This window comes from Zonotrichia albicollis, chromosome 2 (assembly GCF_047830755.1).
Source record: "Zonotrichia albicollis isolate bZonAlb1 chromosome 2, bZonAlb1.hap1, whole genome shotgun sequence".
NCBI lineage: Eukaryota > Metazoa > Chordata > Aves > Passeriformes > Passerellidae > Zonotrichia > Zonotrichia albicollis.
Window position 1 is genome coordinate 57,890,080 of NC_133820.1, and position 24,522 is coordinate 57,914,601.

Sequence of the window (24,522 nt, forward strand, 5' to 3'; positions counted from 1 at the left end):
GAAAGTTACCAGCAAAAGGCGGAGCTCGCTACAGGCCGTGTGTCTGTGCAAAGCACACAGGTCCATCGCTCAGCATGAGCACGGCTGTCAAGGGGAGAGGGGAAAGGCTCCGTGCTAAAGCAGAAGGCAAGCCCTGCCTTCTCCGGCTGCGGACACCGGCGGAGTCCCCGCCGCTGAGGCGAGGCAGCTCCGCGTTAAGTGACCCGCTGTGATGCCAAGGGGGCCGGGACGCGCATTACCTGCCGCACCACCGGGGCCAGGAGGGCTCCCGCAGCCCAGTCCCGCCTCACGACGGGGTCTGACCACCGCGGACCGTGACCCGTCTGCGGACCGCCGCCAGCCGCCCCCGCGCCCCGGCTCCCGGCGCGCCCGCCCAGCCCTGCCCGCCGCCCGGAGCGGGGATGCTGCTGCCTTACCTGAGCCAGCACCGTCGGGAACACGCGCGGCCGCCCGCTGCAACACGCCGCCAGGCAGCCTCCCCCGACCAGAGCAGCGGCGGCGGCGGTCCCCCATGCGGACGGGCGGCGCTGGCTGCGCGGGGGCCGCATCCCGGCGAGCCGCCCCCGCAGCGGCGCTCGGGCGGCCACCGCCACTCTCCACGCCGCCGACATCTTCCCGGAAAGCGCCGCGGCGGCCGCACCGCGCATGCGCAGTGCCGGGCCCGAGGCCGCGGGGCGGGGGCAGCTCCGGCCCGGTCCCGCCGGGATCGCGCCGGCCGCGCTCCGCCGGCGGGAGCGGCGCCACCCCCACAACCGGAGGGCACGGACTGGCAGAGAGGTAACCTGAAAGGAGGGTGTAGCCAGGCGGGCGTTGGCTCTTCTCCCAGGCAACAAACGACAGCACGAGAGGACATAGTCTCAAGCTGCGCCAGAAGATGTTTAGGTTGGGCATTAGGAGGAATTTATTCACAGCAAGGGTAGTTAGATATTGGAACGGGCTGCCCAGGGACCTGGTGGTGTTTAAGGAAAGACTAGACGTGGCACTCCGTGTCATGGGCCGGTTGACATGGCAGTGTTGGGCCACAGGTTGTGTTCGATGATCCCAGAAGCCTTTTCCAGCCTAACTGGTGCCCTGTTTCTGTAACGCAGGCGGAGTGCGCCCGGTGCCTCCGTCCCGGGCCGGGGAGCTCCCAGGTGAGGGCAGGCGGCAGGGCCCCTTCCAGGCGGGTTCCCGGTGGGGAGGGAGGGAAGGCGGGCAGGGCAGGGAGCAGGTGTTGGGCTGTGCCAGGGGAGGGGGCAGGGAAGGCCTGGCCTGTGCGGTAGGGAGTGAAAAGTGGCGACGCTCGCAGCGCCCCACGGCCCCAGGGGTGCCCCGGCCAGCCCGGTGTGTCTGTCAGTGCTCAGCTTCGCCTCGTTCCCTGGTGTGACTCGTCTCCCAGAGCAGATTCCCACTGCTGAGAGCAGGAGAAGCAATCGATCACAAGCCGGACTCTAGGTACTACGGGAATCCCGGGGTTCTGAGCAAGGCAGGTTAGGTGAGCTTCCACAAGCAGGGCTGACCCGGTGCCCATGATTTCCGAGGCGTTAATGGCCCCTGTGGATGTGCTGCTCAGTGTGTGATCCAGATCAGAAACAACAAAAGCATGAGCAAGTTTGCAATATCCTTCTCAAGGGCAGACTAGAGTTTCTCGTGAAATACAGATAGCAGAAGATGAGTTTATGGAAAAATTGTCATGGCAGAGGTGTTAGCTGAGAAGCATTACAGAATGACTTGGTTGGCAGTAATGCTTGTGCCAAAAGACCACTACTCACAACGAATGCTTCAGACTGCTTTTTTTTTTCCTCACTGCCATAGTTTTAACAAAGCTCTCTAGTTCTTGGTTGGTTACATTCAAACATTAGTTAGTTGATCACATTCAAAAATTGGGCCATCTGAAAATTAATGATAAGGTTATATGAAGTAAAGCAGAGAGTAAGTTAAATGTCATTTGTATGTTGGCAGTACCGATATCCTTGTTATGAGAGTAGTTCACCTAGTGACTCCTTGTGAGTGCTGCATGCAATTTGCTATTACTTTGGTCTTTGGTTGGGGGCCTTCAGAAGGTACTCAGTCTGTTTTAGCAAACTGTATCTTCCACTTCTTTCTGATATGACAGCCAATGCTGTGATGTCAACATTACAAATGTTCTGGTATGGGCTCTGTAACATGGAAATGCTTTTTTGCCCTCTATCCACTGACAAAAGGGGGTCATCCATCACTGCCATCAAAGTAATTTTAGTTCACTCTCCTTCCCTGACCTGAATTCAGAGTCATGAATTCAGTTTCACAGAGCATCGTTTCAGTCATTTAACTAATGGCATTTCAGAATTTATCCCATTTTCTTTCAGCATGTGTTGTTCACTGAGTGTCATTCTGTGAAGTGTTTGAGACGTCTTCAAGAATCTCAGGACTCAAGTCCTTAGCAGGATACAAACCCTTCAAAAACACCTTCTCTGGGGAACACAAATGACTGCTCATTGCAAAATTACCCAGGATGAATGGTTTCCATCTCTACATGCTAATGTACTTTGCAAAAGGTTTTTCCTGTTCCTAGAGACCTAGAGACTAACTCATATGGGAAAAGCCTTTTTAATCCCAATATAAAACATAGGAGCAAAATCTGTCAATTGTTAAACACATTGGAAAATCCCACTTCTTCTGTAAAACTTGCAGGAAATTCCTACTGCCTATTTCTGTTTCCCTCTAGACAACATATTTCCCATCCTAATCTTACAGTTTGACACATAGTATTTTTACAAACACTTTAAAAGGACTTTACTTTCTGTGTAAGCCAATAGTGAGCACTTCATGAGTGCTGGCAACATCTTAGAAGCATCTTGTAAAGGATGGCTGAGAGATTTGATTTCTGAATGCCACATCCCTTGATGTTGAATACACATCCACAGCACAGGCAAGGAGGTATAATTCATTGTTCCAACAGGCATTTTCAGTTTTTCTTCAAGTAAAAACAAATAAGTAGGTCATTTGTCTTTCCTCAGATGGCATTCCTGCCTGGAGCAGATGCAGCTGCAGTGTGAAGGAGAGCTGTCCTCATGTGGCTGAGAGCACGCAATGCTGATGGGCGAGTTCAGTGTCCTCAGCCACCCCTTGTCTCCTGCACTAAATTCACCTCGTGGGCCCAGGCTCCTGGAATATGAAGCTGCCACTCGTGCTGCTCACAGCTGTGCTGCTGCAGTTGTGAGTGCTGTGAGAACACACGCCTTAAACAGCTAGAGAGCTCCTGGTGAGTCACACAGTCCTGTTGCACCCCATGCAGTATCACTGCAGGGTGGTTTATGACAGAAAGCAAAGATCTATGTGGTCTGATGCTGACAGTCTGGTAAATGTAATAAAGGTTTCACCAGACAAAATGAGTTATGTGGTGACAAATGTCATCAGCTACTGCATGCTGCAGCACCAAAGTGTTACCTCCCTTTGCTGTCCTGCTCAGTTTGCTCTTCCATGCTCTTATAAGCAGAAATCATTACATTTAGCAAGATGTCCTACCTGCTTTTTTATATAGTGCCTTCTGTGTGGTGATGTCACACTTTGTACAAGAGGTGTTTGCATTCCTGAAAATTTGAAAAAGCAAATGAAAATACTAATAAAATGTTTTCTGAAATGTTTAAAATGTATTTTTTCTTTAAGATTCAATGTCCCACTGAATAGTTACGTAACAATGCTTAAATGCAGTCTTTTCTTAGTCTTTCATTAGGCACAATAAATATAATGTAAAGTCACATCAAAAGACAAAAAACATACCACCATGAAACAAAACCCTTGTGAGTCCTGTCATTCTTAGGAAATCATGTTTGGCAGAAACTTATTCCTTTTAAGTTTTGTTACAAAGTTAAAAAAAAAGCCAAGTAAACATACATCTCCTCATGCCTGAAGGTCCACTTCCACATCTCAGTGACTTTTAAGTGTTAGGCCAAGTTCCAAGAGGGATTCACTCTCTACTAGAACTCCAATCCCCTCAAGAGCATTAGGCTTAGTGCCAGCATTCATTTACTCTTGGAACAGCTTAAATTAACTCCTGTTACATTCTGTCTAAACCCTTTCTTACAGAGTAAGAGTTGAGAGCTGGATTCAGTCGGTTAGTCTGAAGGCCACCCATCATGCTTGTCTGTCTTCCTGGACTTAAAATGCTGCATAAACTGGATTGGGGAAGGCAGTGATCAGCTGTTTCTAAGTTGAGGGAGGAAGCTGGCAAGCCATCTTTTGTATACATGTCCCCATCTCACAAGAAATAGCGTGGGGGTTGGTCTGACTTATTTAACATAAGTACTTATGACAGTAAGCTCCAACCAAATGTGAGATTTTAGTAGGCTGTACAGTGTGCTAACAGTATTTTGATACTTGCCTGGCAGAGCTGAACAGACAAGCTAATCAAAGGACAACAAATATCACTGTTTGGTTTTATAAGTCAAGAACTGGATTGTAAGATTATATTTTGCCCAATGTCAGACAGAAGATTGAAATGGAAGGTCTCACAAAGCCAGACCTTCTTTAGCCGAGTCAAACTTATATGGTCTCTGAAGAATATCACTTCTGTTTTACTTTAGCAAACATGAGAACAGTCTGTTTGCCTATGAGTATAAGGCAAACACTCTGAAGCAGGTAAGGATGTAAGCACAGGGAAGACAAGTTTTCTGAAAAGTGATAACACAAAATGTTCTTAGCACACTTAGAAAAGTACAGGGTGATTGACAGAACTCGACAGTCATTAAAGTTGGCCAGGTGATACCTTGGTCTCTATCCAGAGGCTCAAAAGTCCTGTACCCAGGTCTTCATGGTGAAGGCTAGAAGTTGAGTTCAGGGATTTCCAAAGCTGCCTTGTAAGACTGTTATTCACAGAATTGTTAGAACCTTTCAAGGTCATCTAGTCCACCTCCCTCCAATGAGCAGAAACATCTTTAGCTAGGTCAGGTTCCTCAGAGCCCTGTGCAGCCTCTACCATTTTCATAATTTCTATCTATCCCTCCTCCACAAGAAAAAAAGAAAACAAAACCAAACAACAGATAGAGGCGAGATTACTTTCAAGGAATCTGAATTACCTTCCTCCAATGAAGAATCTTTTAAGCTGTTAGTTTACAGAAAGTCCAGTTGTTTTGTATGCTTTGGAGATGATGGAAATGGAACTAATTACTAGACAGTCAACATTCATCCACTAGTAGATCTGAAAATAAATATGAGCATTTTGTGGCTAGATAACACTATTCAGCTCATAAATAAGAGTTCACAGCAATCTTTGCAGTTAGGAGCTACACTATAAATATAGCTTATCTCCAAATATTTTCAACTTGCTAAAGTTACTTGAAAGCTTATCATGATAGAGTCCATTTAAAAGGAAAAGAATTAAAATTTATCTAAGATATGTGTCCCCAAATACCTCTCATAGCATTCATTTATACTGACCTTTCTAACACACTGTCTTCCCACACTCTTTGTATGTAGTTAGCTGAAAAACTATGCTGGTATATGTAACACAAGTTCCCTCAAACTTCAGAATTACTTTTTTTAACTGAAGTTGAAAATCAGAGAAAAATAGTTGAAAGCAAAATTTAAACACTAATGTGAATACAAAAAGCAGATCAAAACTGATTCTCTTTTGTGAAGGAATATTCATTTTTTAAATTTGGAAAGTTTATTTGCTATTACTTTCCAAGTAAGGCTATAGGTCTCAGTTCTGTGACAAGTTTCATATATTATACCTAATTTTAAGCATTTTGAAAAATTCTGTGGTCTGAAGTAAGACTACTTTGCATAAAATTAACTGTATACATAAATATTTGAAGAGTGGAGACTTTCTTGCTATTAGATGAGAACTGTAGTTCAACTGCTGTTTTATCTTTTAATGATAAGATCCCATTGCATTTTTGCAACAATAATAGGGGTCCCTTGAAAACATTTTAAGTGATGAAATTACATGATGTGTTTTAGCGCTAGTATTTTCCTCATGTTTTCACCTGAATAAGTTGTCCTTCATTTTTCTTCCCTTGCAAACATTCTTCTGCAGTGCTGCTAGCCCTGATTAAAAAGAAGAGACCTATGTCTAAGTGGGATCCTATCATTTTGGCCTTTAACCTGTACTTTTGTGTACAAACAAATATATGCACATTTATATATATATTTTGCCTATAATATATTAATCATAGGATTTCCTGAAATCTTATTACCAGTGCTTTTTATGTAAATATAGAATTGTGTTTCTTGGACCTTGCTATATTTCAGGGGGTGTTTCTTCTCTTTTCTTTCATTCTCTGAAATCAGTGTGAGCATTGCAATCAATTATAATTATACCAGTATTTCACCCTGAATTTTGTAAGAAGAGTTGGCAGTAATAACTATAGTTAAGATTGCCTAAGACCTTCTGCTGTATAGATTCTGTACTTAAAAAGAGAGAGGGATAGAAATTGTGCATAAGAGTACAATAAAACATGTCAAGATTAGCAAAGTTAATTTTATCTGTGTTACCTGAAAAACCAGAAGGATTTATTAGGGACTCTGACTTTATATTTTTAAATGCAATGTGACTGAGACCGATATAATTTAAAATAACTATTATTATGTAGTTCAAAAAATACTATAAAGATGGCAAGGCATTACTTCACAGTATTACCAAAGAAACAATTATAGAATTGTCAGTATTGTAACCTGTAAAATATTTTTAAAATAATTGTTTTCTGGAAATGTTGAAGTAGAGGCAGCATCATGTATTTATTTCTCGTTTCTTTTCCCAGACCACAGTCTAGAACAACTATTAATAACATGTTGCACTGCTACTGTGATTTATTAAAGTTACCTTAATTATCACATCCTTAATACTACTGAAGATGGTGAAGTATATATAATTATTTCTGTGAAAAAGAAAGAAATAATAAAACTCTAAATTACTGTTTTCTGTAATGTATCCCATTATTTCAAACAGTGTTTACGTCTTTTGCTCACAATACCTTTTATGAGCTGTGATTGCACCTATTTTTGTATAAGCACCTATTTTTATATAAGCAGGGGGAAGGCATGATTATTTTCCATGTATGTGTTTAGTTGTTTAATATTATCTAACCTAATAGAAGGAGTGTGTGGTAGACACACAGCTTCACTATAGAAGATTCTGCAATCCTTTCTTCAAAATTTGGAAGTCCTAATATGAAGTTCATTGTAGTCAGCAGAATCTTTTTCCATAGGTGTCTGCATTTGGCACTTGCAGAGCTGAAAACCAGCTTTACTATTTGTGTGAATATTGTGGGCAGTCTTGATATATTTGCTGGTGAGGGATCCTCAGTCTGTAGCTGCACCAAAGCTGCTGTTGGATCCTCTCAGAAAAGCACAGTAATAATGGCACTAATAAAAATCCCTGACAAAGCTATGGATAAAATGGACAGTCCCCATTTGGCAGTAGTCAGGCAGGAGCTGTTCTGCTGAGTACAGCCAGAGAGGATTTCCAAGCCATTACATAACCTTTTTCTAGAGAAGTGAAAGGTCTTGAGGGAACTTGAAGGAGTTGGTATTCTGGAATATCTGAATTGCATGTGTCCAAGAAGGCATAAGCTATACCAAGAGCAAAATGTTGACATACACAGACTGTCTCATATTCACAAGGCTTAGGGAATCTCCTGCTCCCATGGCATTTATATTGCTTGTGGGTCTCATGTTCCTGCTGCTTAGGTGTAGACTCTCTGTGGCTGGTCTATAATGGAGAGATTTAGTTGAAGTAGTCCAGAGGATCCACAGCAAATCAGCCATAACCCAATTTCTGAGGAACAGAAGAGACTGGTAGGACTAAAGCATGCACAGGAAGGTTTTTGTAAAAGGGCAGAGGTGTGTTAGATGTGGGTAAGTTTCATCCCACTAAAAAGAAATGTTTACATACAGGTGTCTGTATCTGAATTTATCACCTTATGCTCTTGTTAATGGGGTAAGTAATCATCTTTGGCATGAGTTGTCTCATCCCAAGATAATTGTTCAAGTGGCTCAGTTGAATCTCTAGCAAAGAAATACCTGTATCAGGTAATTGTTCAAGTGGCTTAGTTGAATCTCTAGCAAAGATACCTGTATCAGTCTCTCTGACTGTAAGGGGAACAGGGATTATTTTTGTGCAGCTGTAAATGTCTACACTTTAAACTGCTTTTCTTTACTGCGTCTAGTTGCTGCAGAGATTTTTGGAAAGGAACTCTTGCAGATCTGGATATCAAACTTGCTGGGCACAAATGCTGTTAGAGTTGGCAACAAATAAGATAGTCAGACAGAGTTTGATTATGGGGTGCCACCCTGATGACAGATGAAAGCAGGGATGTGTTACTTCAAGATGTAACTGAGGGAAGAATGTTGCATAGGAGAAGTTGTGATATCCTCATTCCCTCCCTGTGTACTAACTTGTTACTAGGCTTGTGAACAGCTGTATTTGGGAGCACTGGAATTTATGTCTTTTTTGTGTCTTGACTTACATGAAAAATATATATATATCCTCTGTCAGTTCAAACATTACTGCTATCATTTGCTGCAGAGAGAGTTGGAGAGAGCTCACAATGGTAGATTATCCAGTGTTGCAGAGGATGCCTGCCTACCTCCCTGTGGTAGTTGAAGGCATTTAGGAGTGCTCAGCATCCCATGCTAGATTGCCCCTGAGTTGAGGTGGGTGGGGTTCTGTTGGAAGGGAGGCAGTGACTGATGACAGCAAGTTATTTATTGTTCTTCACAGCAGCAAGAGAAAGTGCCATGTTCACTCAGAGGACCTTAGGTCAGTCAGGAGCCTCCCACTCCATTAGCCCTGAGAAGCTCCAGGAAGCTGACACCAGTGAAGCACCAGAAGAGTCTGTGGGAAACCTGCTGGAAAGCAGGAACTATCTGTGGTGTGACATTACCCCAAATCTACCCATAACAGTCATCTGTCAGTGCTGGTAACATCTCAGCACCCAGAGAGCCCTCTGCTCTTGTCAGACCTGGATGATGGATGAAGTGGAAGACAAGTTTGAGGAATAAGTATTGCATTATTATAGTGAACAAATAGTAGGCAGCCGTTCTTGTTGCAGGTTAAGTAGGATCTAAATTACTTAACACCCATGGAATCTCTTTTTTCTTCTTCTCCTTTTAGTATGCTCTCCTCCTCAATCTCTTTTTATATAATCTGTTTTATTATATGTTATACTGGTAAATTCAGCAGCTAGGTTTACTTGCTGATTGCCAGTAACTCAACTGCCACTGGTAGTTGGGATGGCACCAGAATCCCTGCAGGGAAAGCAACAGGGGACTCTGCTGCTCTGAAAGGTCAGGGTACCTTATCAAGACCTAGGTATCACAGCATCTGTGTAGGGTCACTAGAGGTTGATTATCTTCTTTTTTTGTGCCATGGAACACATTAGGCTGGAATGATTTGTCTAAAATCTTAAAACAAGATAGTGACAGAGCTGGAAATAATCCCCAGAGTCAGGTGCTATTTGTAATATATTTTCTGCAAATATTACTTTATTTGGACAGGTTTTGGTCCAAATTTTGCAAATTTTAAAAAATAAAATAAATTTTTTGCCTTACCAAACTTTTGGCATCCACCACTTTATTTTAAATGCAAGGATGTCTGTCAGTCTGATGCTGCTACTCATCGCTTTCTTATATCCACTAATTTGTTGTAACTTACATTCTGAAGAAATGGGACAGACTATGGTTCAATAAAAGCAAGTAACAAGAAGATGGAAGAAAAAATGTCTAAAGCATGGTGGAAACCACTACCATTAACTTTATGCCTCATTTAGTGCCCCTCATTCTAATTCCTTTGTATATAATGATGTAAGTTTAAAATACCTTATATTCCCTAAGACTGAGACAATCTGTAAGATTTTAAGATGCTTGAAGAAACTGGCAAAACTATTCCAGACTTCAGTCCAGAATGTATCTTTTGTACTTTGACTTACACTTGATAGCCTAAAACTTAATCTGCCTTATTCATCATCTTCATCCCCTACCCTTAGAAACAGCTTAGCCAGAACAAATAGTGAATGTCTACAGAAATGGGTTTAGACATTAAAGTCATCTGTCCTGGCTTTTCATGTGCATCCTGGAGTTACAGTACTGATACTATACAAAACACAACTCTGTTGTCATAGATGTAATAAATAATACAGTGTGTTAGGCTTATGGGTACAAAGTGAGAGTTTATACTGTCCTCTAGCAAATCAGAGAATGCTAAAATGTTTACTCACAAAAGATGTTTTGTCTCGTTTCTCCATACCTGATCTTACTTCAGCAGTTATGAAAGTAAAAATTACTGTTGCAGTTTTGCACAAAAAGAGAAATTCTGCAAGAGCAAATTTAATGGAATTTCAACTACTTTGTAGTCCTTAGAATCTGCTACATTTTCCTCACCACTCAAATGATTTTAAATTATAAGTAGTTTTGGAAAGCTATTAGCATTATTTTCTCAGCTCACCCAAAGTTTTTGCAAGACTTATTATCTATGATGAATCACATCTTTTATTCATGTAGTTATAAATGCATTAGAGCTGACAGGTATAATTTGCTGCTTTTTCTCCTTTAGATTTAGCATGGTTTCTGAAAATAAGCTAATTTAATAACTAGGGAATCGAAGTTATAATCAAATTTATTATATTTACCAGACTTGAATTTCAGATAGGATAACATTAAAAATGTGCTTGTATAGGAAAGAACAGAATTGCTGGTGGGCATTGAATTAGCGGCCTGGAAAAGATTTTAAAATGTTGTGATCAGAGGCTTTATGATGATGAGAGGAGGAAGAGGAGTTGTGTTTATCTGTAGCTTTTACATGTTGCAAATTGGAATGAAGGTTAGAACCCCAGGCTGTTTTCTTTTTAGATTTGGCAGTGACTTAGAGTGTGCCTTTATAACATAGCTCTGCAGCTCTGCCTACAAATCTCTAAATTTCTATTAGAAAGGACATGCTGTTCATGTGCTTCTATGAGCACTTGCCACTATACATGGCATACCAGATGTAATCCCGTGAATTCTACATCCACCACATTTCTGCTGAATTCTGGATGAGATTTGTGCATGGAAGGCTTCTGGATCAAGGTTTCATGTCAGGAAGTGCTGTGTGAAAGGCCTGTTCAGAACCAATCCAACAGAAACACAAAAAGTTAGGTCTTTTCTTGTAGCTCGTGTTAGTCTCCTCTGAGTCTTGGTCCCCCAGTCCTCTTAACCAAGTCTGTGGCACAGATTGTGTTTTATTTATTGATATATGTTAACAGCCTCTTATTTTGGGGCTCTATTAGTTGCATTTGTATTGTGGAGATTTCTAATTCCCTAAGGTGCTGCCTTTTGTCTTTGTGTACACAATTTAAACTGAAGCAGAGTTTTAGTTTTTTCCAAGGACTTCTACAGACTTCTAGATATTTAAGATCTGAAATTATGTTTCTTTATGGTTTGTCATCTGTTAAAGACTGCTGTCTGTACTAAAACCGGCAAAAGAGTTAAACAAGGACAAAAAAGAAGTGTTCCAGAGAGCCAATATATTGTACCTCTCCTGGAGGTACATTGCCACTTAGAAATCACTGGGAATAATGGTCATGCAAATACAAAGAAAGACAATTTTAAAAAAATGACTGAAATTTTGCTTAATATTGAAAAGCTTAATTAAGGAAGAGCTTGAGGTTTCAGCATTTCTAGTGACCACTTTGTGCAAAGGGGATTTTCTCTGTGTGGATGTGGTACACCATTGGCAGAGCACAGTGAGTCAGCTGTTCATCTGGCTCTGCTGTAGTTCCAACCCTCCACAGCTGAGAATGCTCATATCACAAGTGGGAGGAGGAAAATATTAACCCCTGGCTAATTCAGAAGATGTCTGTGCTATGATGCAGAGCCCGTGGTGCTGAAGGTAGTTTTGACCAAGAGGTTATGGCACAGGGGCCATAGCTGATATGCACATACAAGGTCTTGCTCTAGAATTCCATATTCTTTTGGTCTCTGTTTTACAGACATAGTTCTTTTAGGAGTCTCATAGTTTGAAGATGACAAATTTAGTAAAAAAAGTTGAAGAAGATCTTATTGTTACAGGAGAAGAACTAAATGAACTTTTAGTAGAAAGGTAGGAACATGATGAAATGTCATAATACCCACTGCAAAGTCTCTGGGTATTATTCTTAAGAGCAAAATGCTAGAATTTTGTGCTAAATGCTGAGTGATTCAGAGCTTGAGGACACAGTACATGAGTAAGTATTTCTTGCCTTAGTCATCAAACAGCCACATTAAAGCATGACTAAGAAGAAAGGCAGAGCAGCAGTGAAATGTGGAGATGATGAGATAGCTCCATACTGATCTCATCAGCAGAACTGGAGATGAGATCAAAGATGATTGAATTGAGTTGATTGAACCTTGCTCAAAAAGTAAAGAAGTAGGGAAGAGTAAGAACCTTCAATAATTAGAAGCAATCAGAGGGAGAAAACAAACCCCCCCAGAAGACAAGACGTAAAAACAGCTCACATGACACAGTAATCTCATAGCTTATGCTGTCAGCAAAAAGAGATTGGATGAGTTTCTGCAGACTCAACAATACTTGCCATGCAGAGGCAGTCAGTACTATTGAAATGCTGAAACTGATGGGAACCAGCTAGGCTGTCGTGACTGGGAACAGACGTCCTCCAAAGAGCATGAGACAGCATTCTGCAGCGTGAGAAATCCTTGCCTAACAGTCCAAACTGCTTGTTTGTTAGGAGGACTGGGACCTCTATCTTTCATGAGATAGGAGTTTTGCCTTTTTCTTCATTAGTGTCTGTAGGTACCCAGTCTGCTTCTCAGTGAAGATGGAACAATCTTTTTTTTTTGTAAATGCAGCGTAATGGAAATTAATTTTCAGCAGTTATATGAATTCTAAATATCAGCATTAGGAGGAGCAAGGGTGCCTGTGTTTGTGAATATATTCAAGAAAGAGTACAATATTGGGTGCTTTTCCTCTCCAGCTCAGTATGAATTAATGTTTTGTAATGTTCTAGGCATAACTCACCTCGAGTTGAGCTGTTTATATTCCCCTGTGGAGAAACTGCTTAAGTTCATGCAGTTCTATACCATCAAGCAGTTGAAACTTGAGCCACTTGTGTGAATCTTGCCTCAGGAGGTTTGAGGTTGCTGCTGAATATTTTTGGCCTGTGGACAGAGGTAGGATTTGCATTAGCAGTGTCTCAAAGGTGGCTGAAGTCTTGAGGGTCAAAGCAGCCACAGTTAGCCCTAAGTCCCTGAACACACAATAGCTGTGAGTTGTATGCCTGTGCCGCCCACCTAAGAAGTGTAGGGGAAGAGTCAGGCTGCTCTGTGTTTAATGGGAAAAGGAATAAAGACTGTGATCTCCTTTCTTAAATGCTGTTTAAAAATGTAAAAATTATCTAATTTTATCTTCTACTCAGGAATAGCTTTTCTAAGGACTGCTCTTGAAAGGAATTGCTGGGAATGCCAGTTACAGGCAGAATTTAGTATTGAGCTTTGTCTCATGGTGTATATCTCATGCTGTCATATTGCCTGCATCAGCTTTTCTTAGTTTGCTTAAGAATCATGTGAATGAAAAGGTACCATGAATTAAAAAGTACGATGCTTATTGGCCTTCTTGGCAGCTCATGTCTGTTCTCCATAATGTGGTAGGATTTCCCAGTGTGGTAGTATTTCCCAAATACTCTAGAGCAAAGATCATAGCTGTACATCCATGAAACAGGAAATCTTTAGTGATGTCTGTGTATCCTATGAAATAGGAAACCTGTAGTGGTTAGTCTGGGTTGACATAATTTTCAGAAGGGCTGAGGAGGTATGAAGTGGTATAGAGTAAATTTTTATATGAAAAAAGTACCACATATTAATGGAAGTGTGATCTCACTGCAAAAAAGATGAGGCCAGGAATTTTGAACAGTGGGAGCTTGTCTTCAGGCACTGAAATCCTTATCCTTACTTAGGATATAAGTAATTAAATAGTTAAAGACATGGAGGAATCACAACAACCTCATGCAACCCTATAGTCTTGGGGCAGAGTGCCTGGAAAGCTGCCTGGTGGAAAAGGACCTGGGGATGATGGTCAGCAGGAGCAGAACATGATCCAGAGTGTGCCCAGGTGGCCCAGAAGGCCGATGGCATCCTGGCCTGGATCAGCCAGGTGTGGCCAGCAGGAGCAGGGCAGTGACCGTCCCCCTGTACCCAGCACTGCTGAGGCCACAGCTCCAATCCTGTGCTCAGTTCTGGGCCCCTCAGTGCCAGAGAGACATTGAGGGGCTGGAGCATGTCCAGGGAAGGGCAACGGAGCTGGGGAAGGGTCTGGAGCACAAGTGCTGTGAGGAATAGCTGGGGTTTTTTCACCTGGAGAAAAGGAGGCTCAGGGGCAACCTTATCCCTCTCCACAACTGCCTGAAAGGAGGCTGTAGCCAGGTGGGGGTCGGTCTCTCCTCCCAGGTAACAAGTGATAGGGTGAAAGAGAATGGCCTCAGGTTGTTCCAGAGTAGGTTTAGACTGGATATTAGAAAAAATTTCTTCTTGGAAAGAGTTATCAATCATTGCAACAGGCTGCCCCAGGAAGTTGTGGAGTCACCACCCCTGGAGGTATTTAAAAGTTGTTGTATATTTGGCTCTTAGGGACATGGGTTAGTGGCAGCAGACAGTGCTGGGTTAATGGTTGGATTCAGTGATCTTAGGGTTCTTTTCCAATCTAAACAATTCTATGATTCAATGAAGAGATCTTAATGAACCTAATTTTCTCCCAAGTATTTCCTGCAGTTCACTTCTGAGCACTCATGTAAGGCATCTTCAGAGGTTTTGAATGTAATTAGCCAAAAAGAGACACCAATGAACAGTTCTGAGAATCTTAGCCTTTCAGTCTTAATTTGGGCTCTAATTTTTGAATTTTTGCTCTTATAAATGCATAATTTAAAGTTATTTCAGTAATGGAAGTTTTTTGATTCTCTGTTCTAAGAGAGACCCCACTTGTAAAACATCCTTATTAAAAGGCTGATTTTTTAAAGCATGTTGCCAGTAAAGTTCTTTTTTGAGTGTGACATTTGCATGTGTTATGAATAAGTGTTTGTGATCGCTTAAAAAATTGCTTAAAAATTGCTTAAAATGCTTACAGATTTGCTTTTACCTTTCAGAAATGTTAAGAAATGAGCTTCATTCTCACTGTTCATGGACAACTCTAATGCCTCAACTTTTGAATAGCATTGAAGTAAAGTTTCAAAGTGAATTTGAAGTGTTTCATAGACTCTGCACTATGTAGACTTTGCTTAAATCCAAGGAAAATGGAAAATATAATAATAATAATAAACCCCCAATATTTTCTCTTGTCTGAATACTGTGCAAAGATGCTTTAAATGACTAGACAAAAATTATGAAAGCAGCATATGACCTAAATTATAAATAAAATATGAGGACTACTGGACCAAAATCTGCATGCAGGAAAAATAGAGTGACAATCAAATCTACAGAGAGGACTATTCAAGTACATTTACTGAGCCCTCAGTCCTCACACTTTTACAGCTGAGAGTCACGTATTTTGAGCACCTGGACTGCAAACAGTCTTTCCAGAAATTCACTACGTGACTCTGCAAATGTTTAAGCAGTTCTTGGATCTTTGACTCATCTCCCTGTTCTTGGTGTACCTGGATTTTGCTTTCATCTGTCCATCTATGATGACTTCCACAGCTTCCTAATTATGTAAGCTGTGACTGAGAATGGCCTACAAATTCTGAGTGTTTGCAGTGATGAACTAGAAAAGGATTTTTTACCTGAGGGAATAAAATACTCAAATTTGCTTGTTTTGCATTTGTATAAATTGTTAACACTCCAGCAATAGAGTGGTGCGGTGGTAGCTTACCTAAGGGGGGAGTTTGCTCCTTTTTTTTTTGAAGAGAGGGGTTTGCAGTGTCATCACCATCACTCCACTGGAAGACACAACCAGAGAACATCCAGTCTAGAGAAGGGAGCAAGCTTATAAGCTTATATCAGAGCTCTCCTTAGCAGCCCTCAGCAGGGTAGCAGAACCAGGTTCCCACATGCAGAGCTGGAACACTCAGATGATAGCAAGAACACAAGGTATGAATTTTCAAAAAAAGTTCAAGCAAATTCCTTCTGCTTGTTCATATCAAGATTTATACAAATAGCATAACATGAGGCTTGGCAAGATAATTTTCCTTCAGTTTTGCCATGTGTTTCTTCACAAGCCTGTGCCCCATTAAAAAAAGCAGGATACTTAATACTAGATGTCTGCCTGATGTCTCACATTTGCATGCTTAGTTCTGTTGGCTGCAGTGCTACTGCAGTAACAGCAAGGTAGTCACAGCCAATTTGTTCGTATCTGCAGAAGTGAGTTCTCAATGCTTAGTTGTGCGATAAAGTCAGTCCCTGAGAATCTCTGACAGTAATTGCCATTCTCCTCCTCAAACCTAGAGCAATATTTAAAGCAGAGGAATCTCCTGAACAGTTTATTTCCCCATTCCCTGTCAGTGATTTCACTGCAATGCCTAGAAAAAGCAAAGTAGTTCAGGCGGCACCTATTTCTGGCATGAAATCCTAGTTGTGGATTCCCAGTGCTGATGTGTTTTTCAGATCCTCTGATGAATTTCTAAGCTCTCTTGGAATAACAGCTTCTGGGAGGGGACTAAAATTCCTATGGTGGATTTCAGGTTTGCAAACTTTGATGAAATCTAAACAACAGGGTGGGAAAGCTGTTTTTTGTCAAGAGCAGCCATGAAAGCAGAGAAGCAAATTCTTGTTAGTAGAGAGCTTTTCATCTCCTTGGAAATTTTTTCTGAGAAAAGTAGGGTAGGATGTGGAAATCAGTATGAATTTTGAGGAGTGGGGGCAAAGGAATGAAGACTCTTTTCTGTTCTGCTCCTCTGCAGGGAGGAGATATTCCAGCTATGGATAAAGATACAGCCTGGTACTCAGAAGTCTTTTGGTGACTCTCATAAAAGCAGTGCCTTGACATCCAGAGAGAGGCAGGGACAGTCACATTGAGGGCTGTGTAGTAGCTCAAGAACCTCTGTTGGTTTCTTTATCCTTCTCTGGTAAGCCTGAATTCACTTATTTTAAACCTAGAAGATGCAGCTATTACCATTAACTCCCTGTGTAACAGCAAACATGGCTTGTAGCTGTTCATGGCAAAGACGTGGAGTAGAAAAACTCCTTATCTGAAGTACCTTAGATACACATCACAGACATTTCCAATTCTTCACCAGCAAATAGGACACTATATAAAATATTTTTGGTAGCTCACAACAGCATATGAAAAGATTACGCCAATGGCACTTCGTACAGTGTGGTCCCTTCTCTTCCCCCTTCACCTTTTGCCCAGTTTTTTTATAAACTTAGGCTGGGCAAACAGAAATGGCTTAAACAGAAGATGGCAGTCCTCTGTGGGGAATGGCTTAGGAATCTTGCAGCTTGGCTCCCCACAGCTACTGACTTCTCCAGAGCTTCTCCCCCTTTCCTCCCTGTACAAGAGGGAAGGGTCTCCAGTCTTGCTGTCTAAGCATTAAGTTCAGGAGAAACAAGCCACATTCTAGTCAGAAATACTTTTGTCTTGGCCAACCAACAGGAAAACATTAGTATAATATCCAGGATAGTTATTTAAAGCAAACTGTTATATTCTGTTCCTTCACATTACTGAATCAGAGTGCAGTTACATACTGTTGAGTTATTGGTGAAATAGCAACAGAATGATTAAGAACATCACCAGGCAAAACCATGCAAAATATGTTAATTATCAACAAAGTAATTGGATAGCATTTAAGCAAATGAAACGGACACAGGCGTGCAAAGGATTATAATAACTGTAGCAGAGAGTGGAGGTTTCCGAGTGATGCATTCCAAGTGACCCAACTAAATTTACTACCAGCAAACAGAGGACTTTCTCATCACTGCTCTACCTCAAGGAGTCATGAGAGGGGATGATGACCCCAGAGGTATCAGTGGTTCCCCAAAAATGGGAAATTATAAGTGAGAGTAGGAAAGCTTTAGAGAGGAAGAAAACAAATTCTGTTAGATGGCTAACAAGGTATATTTCATGAAAAGGATAACTTTTAAGCCTATTGTGGTTCAGTGGTTACAACAGTCAGAGTAAAAATGCAATATATAATACTGAAAATAATTTTTAAATTGAGGAGGGAGAAAAAGTATAAAATCTATCTGCAAAATGGGAAAAGTGATAAAGTCAAGCTGAAGTCTACAGGAAGAAAGTCAGTCACTGCCAGTTTTTTAAAAGATGTGAGTTTTCTACAACATTTGTAAAGCAAGCATTCCTACTGATAATGTGTGAACTTCTGTTAGATGGAGATAGTATCCTTAAAATAATGTAGGAAAGGACTAAGTTTTTGGAACCAGGAAGGAAGAAGATGATGGAGATGGCGATACTGAAATATTTTCTAAACCATTAGCAGAAAAGGAGAGTTCTTAGTAAACATAGCCTATGCAACTTAAAGAACTGAAATTACTGTGTGTCAGAACACCCCACACGAGCGCAGATGTCCTCCCTTTCCCAAACACGGCCTCCAGCATCACTTCCACCCCACTCAGCTGTGGGCTGATGCAGAGCTGCCTCCAGGTCTCTGCGTGCCCAGCACTCCCTTGTCCTCAGTGACTGCTCCCTTCTTCAGCTGCAGCGGGCACACGATGCTTGCCCAGCAGCTGGGGTGTACGGCCCCGTGCTCCGCTTTGGCTCCTCATCCGGAGCTGTGGTCGCAGCTACGGGGTCATGGTCAGCCACCAAACCGGCTGAAGGAATCTCAAAGACGAATGGTGTCCCTGACTGCCCCATTATGATCTTGTTCGTCAGCTCTTCGTGCTGCTGGCTGGGGCCGTGGCGCCGGGTCTCTCTCCCCGCAGTTGGCTGAGCGGTGCTGGCATCCTGGACAGGCGCTCTGTTCGGAGCGCTGCTCCCGCCGCGCTGCCCAGCCCGGCCGCCCGGCTCCCGCAGCACAGCCCGGCCCCAGGGCACGGCCCTGGCCCCTGCCCCTGCCCTGGCGGGGCTGTCCTTGGCGGGAGCCGGGCTCCGGCAGAGCGGGCCGCAGGCTCCGGCCTGGCACGGCAGCGCCGGCCGGGGGCACGGCGGGGCCGCCCCGCTGGCTTTGCCCGCTAGAGGGCAAGAGAGCCCCGCAGAAGCGCCGCTGCCCCTGCCCGCAGCCCCCGGCCCGCCGCGCCCGGGCCCCCCTGCCCCGGCGGGGTCAGCGGCGCGGCCCGTGGGGAGCAGCCCCGGGCGGCCCCTGCAGGCCTGGGCTCGGGGCCGGTCGGCACGAAATGTCCTGGGTGCCGTGGAGGGAGAGGTAATCCCTTCCGTCGGGAAAGCTCTCAAGGCCTTTGGCCGTTCCAGAAAGCGGGCACAGAGCCATCCTGGAGCTGGCACGGACCTAATCCGTCGGGGGACGGCACACCGGGCTGCTGCCCCGCCTGCCGCAGCGCACACGGAGCGGTAAGTGGGGCTCGCACCAGCTCCTGCCGAGCTGGGCAGGTGCCGAGAGGCGCCTTCTCCCTGCCCGGCAAGGGGGGGAGGACCTGGCTGCTGTCTGCAGCTCCAGTTTAGCACTGGTAAGTAGCATCCAGCTGATGGTCAAGCTATGTGCCTTGGTTGGTGTACAAAGGCCTCCTCATCTGTCAGGCAGTGAACTATCTACAGGAGAAGAATATCAGCCAAAGGAAGAGCCTCCGGGATGCCCTGCAGCCTGCTAGGAAACCCTACCGAGACTGCTGCTACAAGTGAGCACCGACAGTATGGGAGCATGAAGAAGGCAGAAACCTCTGATGAGGCACTTGTTTGGGCAGGGAAGGTGCACCAAGAAAAGCACTGGCCATGGCAAAGAAGTTCTCATAATGAGCAGTTCTGCGAGCCTTGCCACACAAATTGCTTGCCATGTGGAGGCTTCTGCGGTCACCTGCACAAACGGCAACCCTGATTTCCTCCCTTTTTCTCCTTTCAATCAGTGGCACTTTGGCTCTTGAGCTGGAGGGACTTGCAACATAGTAGACAATCAATTCATTACTAAAATAAGCAGATACAAGCTATGTACAAATAAACACACCACAGAAATTGCAAACATATTTGGCAGCTTTCATACTTACATCATCCTGTCTACCTTCAAGTATCACCAACAGGGACGTGCGTTCAAAAAGACTGTGTTGACACCTGTGTCAATGCACTTGACTTTATCCTAATAACTCCTTCCCTAAGATGATCACAAAGATCATATTCTGCCAGTATTTGTTTATGTGATTCACTGATTCCTGTACACTGCAAAATACCATAACACCATGAAAAGTCCATATCAGATATCCCACTGTTGCTGTGTATCACATGGTGACACTGGTGTTTTCTTGGAATTTTCCATCTAAACTGCATGTTCTACACTACTCCAGTGGGAAATTTTGATGAACTGGCCTTTTCCTGCTTAATTCTGGAATTTTTATAGGAATCTTTTTGGTCATAAATACTGCTATTTTTTCTACAGTCTCTAAAGTGAGAAAGCAAATACATTCCTCCAGTTTAAATTTTCTGGATTTGTAGACATTTTTTTAATTAATCCAGTTAACCTGAATCATATGGCTTTTTGTTTTGTTTTGTTTTCACAAATGTTTTCTTTATTTCCAGTCAATATAATGTTTGATAATCATGACTTTCAGTCATTTTTCATTGCTGAGATCACATGAGTTTTCTTTGGAGTGTTAATTTCTGTGGCTGTATTAATAGTTTAGTGCCCTCACCAGCCATTCTGGGGAAATGCTCAATCACATGTATGAGGCAGCAGGTGGGATCCATGCAGTCCTAGCTGGACCTCTGTCATGTAGAAGTCTACATCTAATATAGGCTCCCTCCATACACGAGGAAGAATTAAGCATCTTTAACACATGAGTCATGTCATCCTAAAGTAGATGCCTAGAATAGGTCAGATGATTTGTGCCCTAAAATTGCTCCTATTTCTCTGTGTTAAAGAACAAGTCATTTATAGCTTGATGTTTCAATTCTAGCAGCCTCAAGTGAGATGAGATTAATTAATAGTCTTATATCCAGGTTTGTGTCATGCTTTGAAATACCCTGAAAATTCTTATTTGTCAAGAAAGCTGAAAATATCATTACTTTTTATATTATTCTCAATTTATATATATAAAAAAGCTTTAAAAAGTTTTCTGCCTCAAGACATTTTAGTAAAAATGGCAAATGCCATGTGTTTCATGGGAAAGTCATAACACCTCTCTTTTTAATAACTGAGTCTTTCAGTTCTCTGTCTGCAAGGATGGAAAATAAATGAGTTAGATACATTAAAGGTCCAGAATAAGAACCTGCTTTTGGTGAAATTATACAATACAGGAGGAGTTAAAAAAAAAAAAACTCCAAGAAAAAACTCTTTTGGCAGGCTGAATTATTTTTATATGACACTCAAAAAATGTTATGTGAAATGATCTTTTTAAACTAAACTAGGTGGCAGAGTACAGGTGAAATAGTTTTCTTTTAAAAGTGCCATAATATCTAAAACCTGACAGAGGTGTCACATTAGTGTGGTACATGTGAGAAGAACGTGTGCCAGGAACTCCTCAAGAAATGCAGGATCCTTCTGACCAGTTCTGCTCTCTGGAGTTAAAATCCTGCATAAAGCTGATGAGTAAGCTCTTGATGACTCACTGTGGCAGATGCAGTCTTTAATTCCATGAGGGTATAAGGGAAGTGGGTGTGAATCTCGAGTAGAGGGGAGCTAGGGATGTTCCTGCCTCAGTGTCTTGGGGATAAAAGTGTAGGTTTTTAATACAGCCCCAGCTATCAGCAATGCCAAACTTCTGTAAGGGGTAAGTTTGACATTACACATCACACATAGATTTTATGTGAAGCAAGGTTGGAATACCACCTACTCACAGATGGGTATAATTTTGGGGATGTCCTGCATAATTCATGTGTGGCTTTGATACTTATGAGTAATTCAGACATCAAAGCCTCAACTTAGATAACACTTCTATAACACTAAACTTCCTATAGCAAATAACCTGTAGGCTTTCATTTAAGTCCCTTAACAATAAACAAAAAAAGGCAACTATTCCAGTACTTTCTTCTTTACATTAAGATATTTTTCATAAGGTAAGCTGGTGTGAAGTACAACATAGAAAATACTGAAGCCTGAAGTAAAGAAAAAAATCCATATTATACTCTTCACTGGGACTAGAAATGTAAATTTAAAGCACTAGAAAGGAGATGGGAATCTCTTTCCTGAGAGCACACCAGATACCAGGCCCTTATGGTCATTCGGCAATATTCCCCTCTGCTTTGCCAGTGGCACAAACCTTCACTTTTCTGCAGTGCAATCTTTTAACAAGCAATTTTATGTTCTCTTCCAGGTTAGCCATTATGCATGGAAAAATCTCCCCATTAATAACCGTAAAGCTCCTTTATTGTTCTCCTTCAAATCTCCTTAAAACTTCCTTCTGACACCAAACACTTGTCACCGGCTGGGCCTGTTGCTTTTTATTCTCAAGGCTGTTTTTCCCTTATCCTTCCCCCATGGGTTTGTACTATACACCTGTTGTCTTTCATCATGGGTTAAGATCATAAGCTCTTTGGGCATAGACCATCTCTCTTATTACATGTGTCTACAGTATCCCACACAATGGAGCTGTGAGCCCCGAATGGGGCCTCTGGGTACTGCCATGATCCACTTGATAAAGAATGATGATTTTTGACATGGTGAGTTCTGCAGTTTTTCCCAAGTCATTCTGCAGTTGTTCACGCTGATATAACCAGTGTGTGAGAGCAGTGTCCTTAAATCCTAAAAAAAAAAAAAAGAAAAAAGGATGAATGCTTTGGAACTATTTGCTAGAGAGCAAGGACTTTTCTGCTTTGGTGTTGGGTTTTTTTTTTTTTTCTGTTCCTGCATATTGAAATGCATGGGCTGACATGCAGCAACTCTTTCTTTTTGTAGGTTTGTACACAACTAGAGTGATGTGACCCTGCTCTGAAGCTTCTGCATCCTGTCCTTCAAATTGCAATAAAGACTGTTAGAGTCAAATAAAAGGGGGGGTGGCTCCTGCACCACTGGCGTGAGTCAGTTCCCTAAAGGTCCGTGTGGATTCAGGACACAGCTTTTCCCTGCTGCAGTTTCCCCGCTAGACATGGAAACTAGTCTCTCTCCCTCCTCTTGTGTTTAGTCACATTGGCAAGCAGAGGGATGCAGGAAAGCTGCACCAGTCAGAGCTGGACTGCTGCCTTTTGTGGTGGGGAAGGCAAGGAGAGCCACCCCCTCTACTGCATGCCCATCGAGCAGGAGGACATGCAGAGTCGGTTATTTTTAATTAACCCCCTTGCAAAATTCCCCTTCTCTAGAGTTCTCTTTTAAGGCTCCACCAATGACCTTCCTGGACCCCTCTACCTCAGCGGTGGACATCATCATTCACACCATGCAATCTCTTCCCCCAGCCCCCAAGATATTATATTTCTCCTCCTTTTCTCCCTCCTGCCTCTCACCCCCCACCATTCCCAAATGAGCCTGTCTTTAGGTTTTGTGCTCAGTTCAAGGGTTTGCCGGAGTGTCCTCTCCCCCTTGCTAGGCTCCGCATCGTGCCCAGTCCTTGAGCTCTGCTCAAGAACGCTTTTGCAAATGCAGGAGACCTTCTGGCCCTTTGCTGATTCACACAGCTCTTTTCGAAGGGCAAAACCACAATAACACCAATTCTGGGCATCGTAAGAAGAAAGAGAAACCCTCTCTCCACTTGCCGAGTCTCTCCCGACAGTTTTAAATAACTTCATTTTGGGAGGCGGGGGAGGGATTGGGGGCAAGGAGAACACATATTTCGCACTGCCCCCCTATCTCCCCCCATACCACCTCCTACTCGCTTCTCCCTTCTCTCCAGGGCGCTCTTACACACTGGGGCCGAGCTAGGAGCCACGGGTGGCCCGCGGGGCGTCCCGGGCGGCGGCGGGGCCCCGGCGCTTCCCACACCGCCCGCGGCATCCCCGAAGCTGCCCCCGGCCGCGCAGGGGCAGAGCGGGAGGGCTGCGCACTGCCGGGGCGGGGGGCCAGAGCGGAGAAGGCAAAAACTGCGGCGTGGGCAATACCGACCCGCACCACCCGCCCCGGCTCCCCGAGTTCCCGCGGCCCGCCGGTTCGCCCGCCGGAGCTGAGTTTGAAGCCCGCTTGGGACAGCGGCAGCCCGGTTACCTGCGGCAGAGCGGGCCGGGGCCGGGCTGCGGAGCGGTGCGGGGCGGGCTCGCCTCCGCCTCCCCTGCGGCGGGGCCGGGCCCCGGGCCGAGCTGGGGCTGGGCGGGCAGGGCGCTGCCCGCCCCGCTCCCCCCGCCAATGTCAGCGGGGACTCGGGCTATGCGGGCATCTCCCGAGGAGCCCGCTTCCCGCAGCGGGCGGGCGCGGTATATTTAGCATCGCGTCGCTTTATTCCTCCCCCAAAGTTTCGCCCACTTATTTATTTATTTGCCGGCGAGCGCCGTGCTGCCGCAGAGCAGCAAGAGCCGCTCCGCGCCGTGCCGAGCGCTGGAAGCGGCTCGGTATTGCAGCAGGTAGGGCTGAGCGCTAGGACCTCGGAGAATCCTTCCAGCAGCAATCAGGACTACCTTAAACCCAG

General features: G+C 43.7%; 1 protein-coding gene across 1 annotated transcript in view; it reads left to right on the top strand.

Annotated features, from left to right (window-relative positions):
* Positions 1-386: 386 nt before the first annotated feature.
* FGF9 (fibroblast growth factor 9) overlaps positions 387-24,522 on the top strand; it is a 51,384-nt gene continuing 27,248 nt past the window's right edge. The window contains exons 1-3 of the mRNA XM_074536192.1: positions 387-882; positions 1,289-1,422; positions 23,797-24,457. Coding sequence (XP_074392293.1) covers positions 402-882; positions 1,289-1,422; positions 23,797-24,457 — 1,276 coding nt within the window. The 5' untranslated portion in view covers positions 387-401. The remainder of the gene's footprint in view (positions 883-1,288; positions 1,423-23,796; positions 24,458-24,522) is intronic.